Source organism: Pseudorasbora parva, chromosome 25 (genome assembly GCF_024679245.1).
Source record: "Pseudorasbora parva isolate DD20220531a chromosome 25, ASM2467924v1, whole genome shotgun sequence".
In the NCBI taxonomy this organism is placed as follows: Eukaryota; Metazoa; Chordata; class Actinopteri; order Cypriniformes; family Gobionidae; genus Pseudorasbora; species Pseudorasbora parva.
Window position 1 is genome coordinate 14,322,355 of NC_090196.1, and position 12,825 is coordinate 14,335,179.

At 41.4% G+C, this 12,825-nt stretch overlaps 1 protein-coding gene across 2 annotated transcripts in view; it reads right to left on the reverse strand.

Annotated features, from left to right (window-relative positions):
- Positions 1 to 184: 184 nt before the first annotated feature.
- The window catches only part of tmem266 (transmembrane protein 266), a 118,024-nt gene continuing 105,383 nt past the window's right edge, over positions 185 to 12,825 (reverse strand). For both annotated transcript variants that reach the window (XM_067435771.1, XM_067435770.1), the window contains exons 9-11: positions 10,330 to 10,516; positions 6,159 to 6,221; positions 185 to 3,762 (exon numbers count right to left, since the gene is read on the reverse strand). In XM_067435771.1, the coding sequence (XP_067291872.1) occupies positions 3,116 to 3,762; positions 6,159 to 6,221; positions 10,330 to 10,516 (897 nt within the window). In that variant the 3' untranslated portion in view covers positions 185 to 3,115. The remainder of the gene's footprint in view (positions 3,763 to 6,158; positions 6,222 to 10,329; positions 10,517 to 12,825) is intronic.

Consider the following 12,825-nt stretch of genomic DNA (forward strand, 5'->3'; position numbering starts at 1 on the left):
TTTGTTGAAGTAATTTGCTGTTTGTTGTATTTTAACAAGGTAGCTATGTGGCCTTGGATGTTCACTAAAACAACCCAATAAAACTACTTCTGCTTGTACTCGTCCTTTTGTTTTCCGTTACTCATTCACAAATGACCAGCATTCTGGACATCCTTGCTACAACAAACCTGACAATTAAACAAAATGAAGCTGGATGTTTGAATTGACCAACTTTTAATTGCTTGACAATGTCTCCCATTATCAGTTTATAAAATCCCTTGTCGATAACACAGGATTAATTTGCCTCAGTCAGAAAGCAGATAGATCTTTTCAAAGGCTCATGCTATTGGGATGGGGGTTAAGGTTTGGGGTTATGACAACATTCTAACCATAATTTCTCATAAAAATCTTCTAATACTGTGTACCTGAAATGTTCGCCTATCGTTTGCTCTCTGCGTTTTAAAAATACTTGAGTTTAGCACTTGTTTTTTCTCGCATAGAATTTGAATACAAACATCAGCATCAGTAATGTAAGAAAGGCAAAGGTAAGAAATTTGGCTGAATCACACAGCTTGACACATTTGAACACGGATCAAATGTTAACCCTGCAGCATTAGGGGGAAAAGGACTGTACATTGTGTGTCAGTTACATTTCGTACAAATAAACAAATCGACAAATTAAAAACTCCCTCCCACGCCACCCTGAATGAGAACACAAGTCTTCCAGCCACACTCCGATATTGGTCTACCTTCTAAAAGAGTGTGTCTTTGCTGGTTTCATACACCACTCGCCCAACAGACACACTGAAATTCCTGAAGAATCTTCCAATGATGGCTCCCGAAGTACCTCTCCCTGACTTCTTGGAAGGTTGTGCAATTTTGGCAGGAGTGGCACACTTCAAGTGCTCTTGCAGAGTTGTAGAGAGAGAGAGAGAGAGAGAGAGAGAGAAATGTGCATCTGTAAGGAGGAACTTTGCATGAGGCGGGTAGCAGGGGGCATTATCCTCATGTCACTTCCTGTGCCCCTTTCTGAGACATGAAACCTGGGAGTGAGTATCATAGTGCTGTTCAACACAGAGAAAGACAGATTGGCTGTGTCCGATCACTCAATGTTTGTATGAAGGTACACCCTAATTCCTCATGATCCCTCAAATCCCACAGACAAGTGACCCATCCTGAGTGGCGATGACACAACACGCATTCTACCAGCACGGTTGGCTAACCGTGCTAAGAATTCCAAGGCCGGTTTGTAATCGTGCCATGCCGAACCTAGCTCAAGTGGAAATAACTGTAACCACTGCTTAGCGTTCTAAAAACCTGACGGTGGAAAAGTGGCTTTTGATTAGAGTTGCAGGAGGGTCAGATTTGAGGAACCTTTCAGAAAGGCTTCAAAAACGGCAGAACCTCACACCTGTGAATCTAAAATGAATTTAAGTGAGCTTTAGAGATAACCAAGCAAATATTTTAAGACTTCAATGCCTATTTCTCTGCAGATGTTTATAAGTTATGTCTTTCATCTACGCCAGACGCTTTTCTTTCAACTAACTAAGACAGCAACATGGTGTCTGCCCAGATCTGGGCCACATCTGGTACATACTAGATGTGGGCCGGATCTGGGTGACACAGTGTTGTTGTCTGGGGAAAGGCTTGCACAGGGTTGGAGGATATATAGGGGGAAAGATATGTCCAATGGAGGAATTTCAGTATTAGGGGCGTACCAACTAGTGAACTTGTTCTACCGCTAGTCGGGTCATTTGGGGTTTTACAGTGTTTCCCAACTCTGTTCCTGGACAAGTACAAGTTTTGGATGGCTCCCTTATCTGAGTCACTATTAATGAGTTGAATCAGGTGTGCTTGATTAGGAAGAGTTCAGAAACTGTTTGTGTGCCTCCAGGGGCCCATTGCACAAAAGTAGGATAAGAGATTAAGCCGGGATATCTTGGTGATCCTGGCTCAATTGATCCGCTAATATACAGTTATCTTTCCTTATCATTATCATTCTTGGTGTGAGTGTGCCTTCAGGTTTTTTTTTTTTTTTTACAGTGGTGCAATAAAATTTGCATCCAAATGACAAGTTTACCAAGATATCCCGGCTTAATCCCTTTTCCTAGTTTGGTGCAATAGGCCCCAGGAAAAGGTTGGGGAATGATGACTGACAGGTTGTCTAATCCTGCTTCTGAAGAGCCACAGAGTTTTGCCACCCCGATTTACATTCTGGAGTCATTAAAGCATGTTGCAGAAACTCGGTTTGTGAGTGATCAGTGTGATCCTCAGTGTATGATGTGTAATTTATTTTCTGAAAATATTTACAAAGCCGTCAAATGGATGACGCTCAGCGCAAGATTGACTAAACAGGGCAAATTAGTGCGAGAGCGTAATTCCAAAAAAACTTAGATGGGAGTGGAAAGTTCTGCGCGTGATACATTGACGATGACTACCAAGAGCAGCGCAAATTAGCGTCTGCTTTAAGACATGCTTTTTTGGCCAGTAAATAAACCAGACAACAACGTAGTGTCGGCCCAGATCCGGGCCACATCTGGTACATGTGGATTCGACGCGACATGGAATGTTGCGGAAACCTTAGTAAATCACCTTGTGCCATTCATTTAAATACTATCCTCCCATACATATTTTGCGTCTGAAAGGGAAACTCCTACAAATAAATATACAAAAATAACCTTTTCAGCGCTAATTTTTCCCTGCATGCCTGTGCCTACATACATTCTGTCATGTAGTTCATTCCAGCACAGGACGGGACACCATTTGTGTCAAGAAGCAGTGGTGTCCAAATCACCCTTATCTTATCCAATTACCCTTAAATGCTTCTTATCAAACATAAATGAACCAGCCAAAATGTTGGTTTGCTTAAACTACAGAAACGTTTTTTGGAGCAGATTTGGAATGAAACTCCATTTACATTACTCGACTAGTCGCACTCTTTCAGTAGACCGGATGTTCCACAAACATTGGAATTGGATAAGCCTTGACGCCTTCCTACCTTAGATACTGGCAGTGAAGGCACCATTTTTCAGTTTTCGGACACAGCCAATGAGTAAGTGATATATATATAGAGAGAGAGGCCAAGAGAGAGGCTGCTTCAGCTGGTGTTGGTGGTTACTGTCCCACATGTCATGCTCTATGTGTCTGGTATATGGCTCAGTGGAGTATCGGCCGGCTCCATAAGCCTGTACTTCTCCTCCAGAGATGGCTCGGTCCCCTGCAGGTGAATTAGTGGCTTGGTCTGGAATACACCCAGACTCTCCTGGTTTCTCTTGTTGTATATGTTCACCCTGTGCTCCAGTTCCGGACTGGCCTTCACCGACCCTGCCGGACTGGGCAATTTAAGGTTGACCGGGTCCACCCTGCCTTTCTGCGCTAGGCAGGAGTCCTCGGACAAGGAAGAGAGCAGCTCTTTGACCACCGCGCTGGGGTCGTGGACGCCCGTTTGCGTCCCGAGGGTCAAAGGGCTGCAGTACGGAGGAGGGCAGCAGCGCTGGCCACTGTAGTCGGAGGTGGAGGCCTCCCGTACGGTTGAGCTGCAGTCAGTTGTGGAGCCCAGCGTGTGGCTGCTGATGCTGTGCTGCCGGGCCGTGAAGCTACAGCTCGACCGGGACATGGTCGTGCTGGATGCCTCACTTACAGAGCTGCCTGTGCGCCCTTGGCCACTTCCCGGGCCGTCGGCACTGACGAGGGAAGGCGGCAACTGGTTGGGGTTGGTGGGAAGGTGGACATCGATGGCTGCCGTGGTTATGACACGAGCACCAGGGTCGGGCACTCCGATGTCTGTATGTACAACAGATTGCATAACTAAGTGAATGAGAGCCATTCTAAATATTTAAACATCAACATTAACATTGGTCAACTGATATATCAGCCTGACTGTTCAGCATTTCAATTTTATCAGCTGTTAAGTAAAATTTGTACAAATGTTTAGTTTCAGTTATTTTACATCTCATTTGTTTAACTTTTTTAATGATCAACAGTTTATTAGCCATGAGCCACATTGCTATTCAAAGTCGACCACTAATTTGTATGCATGCATCCAATTCATGCAAGAAATACTGAATACCTGGGTCAACATTTTGTTGATCCTGAAACAACATTCCTGTCTAAAAATGTAGTCCTAACCAGGGGCTTTTGCACCGGGTAGTTCAAGGAGCTTAGTTACCAGGGCGGTTCTTCGAGAACTAAAGGTTCCCATAAGAACATTTTCCTGGCTGCATTCACACCGCCAGTAGGAACTCTGAAGTGACGTAAGCCACACTTGTTGTTGTGACTTTTATTATGACGGCGTAGCTGACATTTATTTTTACAATTCTGAGAACTCCAGACCCTGAGCACACACTGCTCCCATTCTCCATCTTTAGTTTACAATCTGTTTAACGGTCCTGTCTAATACATTATAAGGTAGAACTGTTATACAAATAAATTATACAGTATATTACAAGTATTAGCGTTTGCCATGTGCCGGATGATTCTGTGTTTCACGTGTATTCGGCCAATCAGCGTACACTTGGTATCATTGGTAGTTCCTATTGTGCTGGGTCAGACCTTACTCTGAAGTAGAAGTTAAATTATGGCGCTTTTCCACTGCTTGGTACCCGATTCGGCTCAGCACGACTTGGCTCGCTTTACTTTTGGCTTGGATTGCTTTTTCACTGCAATTCAGTACCGCTTCAAAGTGGGTGGGATTATTGAATGATCCTTATAGTTGCAGTGCCACCTCGTCCACTGATCGCGATACAGCCATTTCTTTTTTCAAGTTACGTGCGACGGTCGATTAAAGCGTGAGAACAAATGATACTGCGGTGGCTGTTGCTGACTGTTTAAATCTAGCGGGTTTGGTGTCTCATGTCACAAATCCAATGATGCTGGTAGTGACGATACTCTCTGACCAATTAGTGATCTGCAGTGTTTACACCAAGCGGCAACCTCCCCCCGTTTCTGTTTAAGCCAAAACAGAAGTAACTTAAACTGCAATTCCTCGACTGGCCACTAGGGACAGAAGGGAGCAGAATATCACTGAGCCCCATGTTAAAATTCCCAACTTTACGCCAGAAAAGTTAAGGCCTCTGTACTTTCTTGTATCTGCCTGTTAAATCCTGTTTTTTATAATACACAAATGGGTAGGTTAAGGGAAGAGTTTGAGTTACGCGTTCAAAATGTGTCTGAATATGTGTGTCCACAAGGTAAATGGATTTATAAACATACTAAATTATGTTTTTTTTTAAATGTAAAAATGCAGAATGTTTCTTGTGATGGGTAGGTTTAGGGACAGGGGCTGTGCGTGTGTGTGTTGGGTAGGTTTAGGAGCAGGGGCAGTGTGTGTGTGTTGGGTAGGTTTAGAGGCAGGGGCAGTGTGTGTGTGTTGGGTAGGGGCAGTGTAGGGGGATAGAATGAAACAGCGTTGATAAACACGCTAAAAAGCGATTATGCGTCTTGATAGCATGCCAAAATGGCACGAATTGGTGTGTCATACATACGCCATTTCATGAGATCAGTCTGGCCAAGATGGCAACAGCCAGCTCTACTTTACGCTTCAAAACTCCTCTTCAGAATCCTATGGGTGACGTCACGGACACTACGTCCATATTTTTTTACAGTCTATGGTTTACATGTTATATTTTAGTATCGGGACAGCTCACTTGGAACCTCAACCGAGGTGGTGCTACAAAAAATACCAGGTACATACCAGGTACTGGTAAACCCTCCAAAAGTGAGCTGGACCATGCAGTGGAAAAGCACTATTATTTTCCCAAAAGGCGTTCCTCGAACTAAAATTGGTCCCCAGTTTATGCGGTGTAAACACAATTTTTTGCTGCCACTAGTTCTAACTATGAAAAGTTTCCTCCTAAAAAAAAAAATCTTTCTTCCTACCCCAACCCATAACTTCTCCCAAAAATCAGAGGGAAATGATAACACTGGTGTAGAAGCACATAACCCTGGTTGTAAACCGAAACTTGACAAAACTGTAAACTTGACCCTCAAATCTGATTGGTTGATTAGAATGTTGTTCCAGGAGCAACAAAGATGTTTATCCAGGAACATGTTACTCTTGGTAAAATCAGTATTCCATATGCAATTGACATGCACAAATTATATGCAGAGATCTAACCTAGAAGAAAAATTAAATATATATAATAAAACATTGTATAATTTAAAAAGCAATAAATGCTTACCGCTACTTGGCTCACTGTAATACTGACTGATGTAGTTATTCATATCATCCTGAACAACACTCTCTGAAACAAAACAAATGCAAATTCATCATGTGATCTGATGAGCCCCAAACAAACAAACTTAGTAACATCTTTTTAGTAGCAAGTTCTTAGAAAAATAGAATCCAAATAAATCTTGTAAAGGTTTTCTGATCATTTTTCTCATTTCACAGCTGTATAATGGGACTTAAACTAAATAGTGAAGCGTGCTAAAGTTTAAGCGATGCATTAATGCTCTGATTTTGGCCACCGTTATTTACTGCTCGGCCTCCTGACCCAAAAAGCATCTGTCTGATGCGGTTGTGGCTGTAGATGCAGCGGAGGTCATCGGCTGGGTAGAAGGTCTTACGATCTGCCTGGCAGAGCGAGGAGTCTAAGTGCCATCCGCACATCTCTGGAGACCAGACCCAACTCACAGAACCTTTTTAAATTCATTTTTACTGTTTGAAATATTCATCAAACGGAGGCTCGGGAGGAGATGGGGAGCCGACTAAAACACCAGGAAGACAATCACAGCCGGATAAATAACACATGAGGATGAAGATGACCACACACACATTTTTACTTCTTCCAGGGAGAGAGGAAAAGAAAGAGTTAATATGAAACCATATTCTTCAAAATATAAAAAATTGAAAATGTACAACTGTAATCATTGCTTTTGCCAAAATACCATAGAATTGCTTAGGGTCGAGCTTTGCCGATTTACAGCCGACTGGAATGAGTGTGTGAGGTTATTTTTTCAGTAAAAATAACCATACACCATTCTTCCCTCGCAACCTGTAACAAATCCTTCCCTCATAGGTCAAAATGACCCCGGCCCTAAAAATATATATTTTTTTGTTCCAGAAAGCTTGTCATTTCATTTTTATTATTTTTTAATGCACTTTTTTTTTGTTGGTTGATTTTTATATTTACCTTTAAAGCTGCAGTCCATTCGTTTTGCCTCTTTATCGCCATCTCTGTTTGAAACCTGCAATAGCAGTTATTTGCAGGATTATCATCTTTACATGCATCGTGCATGGGCTCCTCAGCGTGGATGAATCTAATAAATTGAGTCTGGTGTTAGCCAGAAACTCAGCAAAAACTCAAATTAACTCAATTATAACACATTATTACAAGCTTATTGTTGTGAATCAGGCTAAAGTAAGGAGATAGTTTTGAGCACTGGCTAGTTATGTACTTGCTCAAAAATTCTTACCAGACTCTCGCACATTTCATTTGTACATGGAGTCTGGCCACTCTCCATTGACAAGTCTTTACTTCCGCAAAGGTGGGTACTCTGTTTGTTTCACACATGGAAATCCGTCAAAATAAATGTGCTTGTGCAAGACACCTCAGTGATAAAACTATAGGATAAAACCTAAAACTCGTGCATTCGGATTGTGATTTATTCACGCCACGGTGGACGGGAGAGTTTTGTGATCGAAGAACGGACTGCTCACGTGGTCCGTAACATGATTGTATGCTGTAAATAAAATATCATATGCTTGGTATGATAATAAATGCTTCTATAAATAACAGACCAATTCAAATGTTCACCTGCTTTTATTATAATTAGTTTGAGCGGTGATGAAATATATTGCTCTTGTAAATACTTGCCAGCATTTTAAAGAAATACAAGTCTAGAAAGGCATCCAAATAACAGCAAAGCGCAACCGTACGGTGCTCTGCAGTGGTCAAAAATGATAATAAACAGTGAACTTTGAAGCGATATATTCTTGAAAACTCAGAGATGTGGATTCGGACAGCTATTACATCACCACATGACCTTGTTGTTTTTCAAAAGCAGTAGTTAATTCGGCCGGTGATTTTTACGCGGGCGGTGGGAAATGGACGGCCATAAAATCACTGACTAGCCCCTGCAAATGATGGCAATACCTTCCGACCCCACGAGAAACAATCACTGTCAGAATAGGGCTTCAGCCAACTCTTTCACCACTAATGGAGCGAGCTGGAAAATCTAACTTTTCCCGAATTCACCCTGTTGGGGAGGATAGCCACCAACAAACCTCAGCAACGATTGTTATTGCTCCGGCTATAACTTCTGGATATTCGGCAGCGGTGCCACAACGGAATGAATGGTTTCGTACGCATCTTTCTCCGCCGCCATTACTGAACTACAACTCAAACTAGCGCTCGACATCAACGTCATCGTTCTCAGACACTCCCTCTGTTGGACCGGTAAAAATTTGTTCGAAGAAAACCTAAGAATACACAACAGTCCCAGACATAGTACTGAAGGAAAATGACAATTGAGTGGAAGTACGTAGGAGGGCAGAACCAGGCGAACGGACTGCAGCTTTATTAATAAATAATCTAACTTAAGCACATTCTTCACATTTTTTCAACTTAAATTCAAAATAACTCTACAATGCATGCGGAGTAACAAGCTCAAAATATCTCACATTGGGGTCAATTTGGGTGTTTCTGCTGACATCTTGTGAAAAATAAATATATATATATATATATATTACATGATATTTCATGACTCTTACCACTAGATGGACTTACAGCTCCATATGGATCAAATGAGCTGTTCCGCCGAGTCCTAAAGTCAGTTCTTGATACACATGTAGACATTACAAAAGTTTTTTGGTTAAGTTTTAGCATTTTTAATTTTGAGCAGAAGCATTCCTCGCATTCCATTAATTTCTAAGGAGATCAAATTGAACCGCAAGGATATTGATTGTTAACTTTTTTATTACAACCACATAAAACCTCCTCGAATCCAGAATTTTTTTGTGTATTTGTGATTCAAGTCCGATAAAAGTCTTTACGTTTTCGGACTATTTCAATGAAACACTTTAAAAACGCTTTTACATCTTTAAACGGAGTTCAGGTCAAAATGACCAGAGGGAAGGATGAGGAGATACATTCAAGTGGGAAGAAAAATGTGAAGGTTTGTTTTCATAGAAAACATTTTCAGTCAGGGTAATGTTTCTAACCTTGTTGGCAGTTTTTTCTTGTTTGCATCTACGAATTTATGCGCTGAACCTTTTTTTAACTCATTTTATTTCTTTTTGGTGTCTCCATCCAGTATTTTAGGAATCCGGTTCCTGAAACTAAGCAGACATCGAGAGCGATGATTCAACATGATCATGTCACGCTGTATCTCTTTGTGGTCGCAGTAAATTCTCATGTGAACCACAGCGGAGATAAAAGAGCCTTCGCTCTCGCTGAACTCTGACAGGTAGCGGCCACGACTTCAAAAAGCAGCTCTTTAAAAAATGAGATCACTCAGCAGCTCCTATATTTTTTGCGTCTTTGTCTTCGGTGCTTAAACGCCTCTTATATGTGTCTTTGAGGCGCCAAATGTAAAATATGACCGCTAAGATACGAGCCCTCAGGCAACCGTCACTCCGTCTCCTCTCCTCCGCTCTTCTGTCTCCAGGGGTCGGCCTCTGCTTTGACAGCATTTCTCTCCATGTGCCGTTTAGAGGAAAAAGCCACGGGCTGGCTCCTGGTGCCCGCATTTCCCACAGTCCTCTGGGGGATGAAGTGTGGCTTGCACGAAGACCATTGAGGGGTTTTTCAGGTTAAAGGAACAGATGTTTGTGCCGTAGCTGAATACTCTTTCAGGAGGAACAAGGCCCAATGCACAGAGCAGCCTGTGTTTGTGTGTGTGCGCGCGTGTGTATAACAGCTGTACTCCTGCCAAACAGATCCCAATGTGACCTGACATAATGTGGCGAACATTATAGCGGTCTGTTATAATGGGATATCATACGATCTGTCCTGCTTGTACTGTCACAGTAAATACTGGATGGATGTTGTCTGTGTTTAATTAAATGCACAGAGGAGAATCACTAAACTTAAGCCATTAATACTCAAATACATATAAGGCTTAAGCCATTAATCACTAAACTTAAGCCAAAATACTCATTCGATTTCTATTACATGCAAAATAATGGTGAGTGAATTGAGCAAAATGATCAGTAAATAAATATTTATTACTGGCCCAGAAACTACATTTTGCATTATTTGTATAAAATGGACGCCTGGATATATCTACAGAATAATCATATAAAGTGATGTAATTAAAACAGTACTGTGCTGAAAGTTCCCAGAGACATTTTAGTGGCACATGTATAAACTACATTTCTGTAGCAGGAAGACAGCGATACAGTGATACCTGGAGCAGGTCTGGGTTCTCTGGTATTGGCGCGGCACTCGTTGTCAGATCCGGCGGGCCGAAGGCCGTCTATTTCCTGGAAGCTCTGTTTCCCCCATACGTGGTGGATCTGCATGGCGGCTTCTCGCTCAGCGGCCAGATCCAAATCCTGCTGCGCCAGGTGAGCCCTCAACTGCCTGATCTCAAACTGCCAAAGAGAACAACACAGATAGACTAAAGTACTGGCCAGGCAGATTAAAGTCACCATGAAATCAATTATAGTTATTATTATAAATGGTTTATCCGTGCGCATATATATATATATATATATATATATATATATATATATATATATATATATATATATATATATATATATATATATATATATATATATATGTATATATATATATATACACACACACACACAGACACATACTAATACAATTTTTGGGATTTCCGCCTGGATTTGGCCCTGGGAAAAGTTTCCCATACACACATATGGGGATCTAAGTTCAAAATGTTGGTGTCATTTTACAGGAAACCCTTTGAGGTTACATAAAACACTGCTAAAAGTCATAAACATGTAAGTATATGCTGTCTGAGCTGTAATAACCTCCCCAAAAATTAGGCGCTTTTTAAATTTTTTTATTTATAAATTCGGTTTTGAATGTGTGTAACTCAGGCCCTGTTCAAAATGAATTTTTAACCAAAACAAATCAAAAAGCGTCTCTTTTGTGGGTTATTACAGCTCAGACAACCTATACTTACATGTTTATCACTCTTAGCAGTGTTTTATGTAACTTCAATGGGTTTCCTGTAAAATGACACCAAAATTTTGATTTTGGACCACTGTATGTGTGTATGGGAGGCTTTTCAATTTGGGTAGGCCAAATCAAGGCGGAAATGGTAGCAGAGTAATTTAGTGTAAATACATTACTTTGTGTAAAACAAATGGCAAAGTGATGCATATCTCCAGAAAGTAGAGACTCCAAGCTTTCAAATGGTACCACATATGACATCATAGCTCCCCCACAGACATTTAAAATGGAAAGTATATACATGATGATGTCATTCTGATGTCATTCCTTTACAGGGTCTGCAAAGGAAATTCATGTTTCATGTAATCTTTAATCAAAATAACTTTCAACAAACCACAACATCCAATCAATTCCCCATGAACAAAATCAAGTCCTGCCCTATATTTATACTTGTTCTAGAAGCCGTTTCACTCAAGATTTGTCACACTATAGCCTTACAGAACTCAACATCACACACACTGGAAGAAGTAGTAGAAGAAGAAGAGTGCAAATGATCTTTGCTGGTGTTGTAAAAGGATTTAAGGATACACGGAATACTTACTGTGGTGTGACAGGCAGCGGGGCGAGGGACCGCGAGAGCGGGCCGGTGATTAATGTTCACGAGTGCCAGCTGCGTGGCACACCGGTCTCGTCTCGCGGCCATGTGACGGGAGCATATAAGGAGGAGCAAGGGCTGCGGAAGACGAGAGAGGACCAGGCCTGGATTTTATGTTATGTTTTGTTTATGTGTTTGTGGGCAGTCGTCCGTGAGGGGCTGCCCAAGTTTTATTTTGTCGTCCGTGAGGGGCTGCCCGCGGTTTTACTTTCGTTTTGTTTATTTATTTTGAATTAATAAAAGTTGTTTGAACGTTCGCCGGTTCCCGCCTCCTTCCTTCCCATCTACAAACCTTATTACACTTACCAACACGATCATCATTTTTGAAAGAAATAGTAAAGGTGAATTAACATACGAACAAGTTCTCCGTTTAGGATTAGAACAAATTCAACCCAAGCGCTCTTTGGTGGATGAATACACTACTGTTGATGATCTGTCCATCATATAAAGCCCACCCTGATCATTTGATTGGTCCGAACAGCTCTGGTTCGAGCATAGTTGCTCCACAACGGATCAGTCCAGACTGAACTTCCTGAGCTCAAATGTTGTGGACGGGGCTAAGTTCAGCTGGCATTCAGACTAGTCACAATAGGGAAGAAAATCGCAACTTCATTTCATGCCAACTTCTGTATCAGTTGAATTGCTGTTAATCACAGTTGTGAGCATTTGTGCAATTGTGTTAACTTTAAAATTTGTAGACAGCTTTGTCAATGCATAACTGTTTTTTAAAGGGGTCATATGATGCAATTTTAAAAGTTTATAATTTTGATTATTGGGTGAATAAGTTAACATTCTTTAATGTTCGAAAACACATACTGTACAATATTGTAGATGCTCTATTCCCAGTCTATCTGAAACGAGCTAATTTCTACAAAGCCCCTCCTTCTGAAAAGCTCAGAGTGCTCTGATTGGCCAGCTGAGCCAGTGCCTTGTGATTGGCTAAACACCTCAAGCATGTGTCAGAAATGTAACGGCGCTTACCATAATCATGAGCTTCGGCTTCCAAGGCTTTTGTAAACACAGGTAATAATAATGTCGTCGGTTTATCAGTTTGAGCCAGAGTCAGATTCTGAAATTGTGAATGATCAATGGCAACATTTC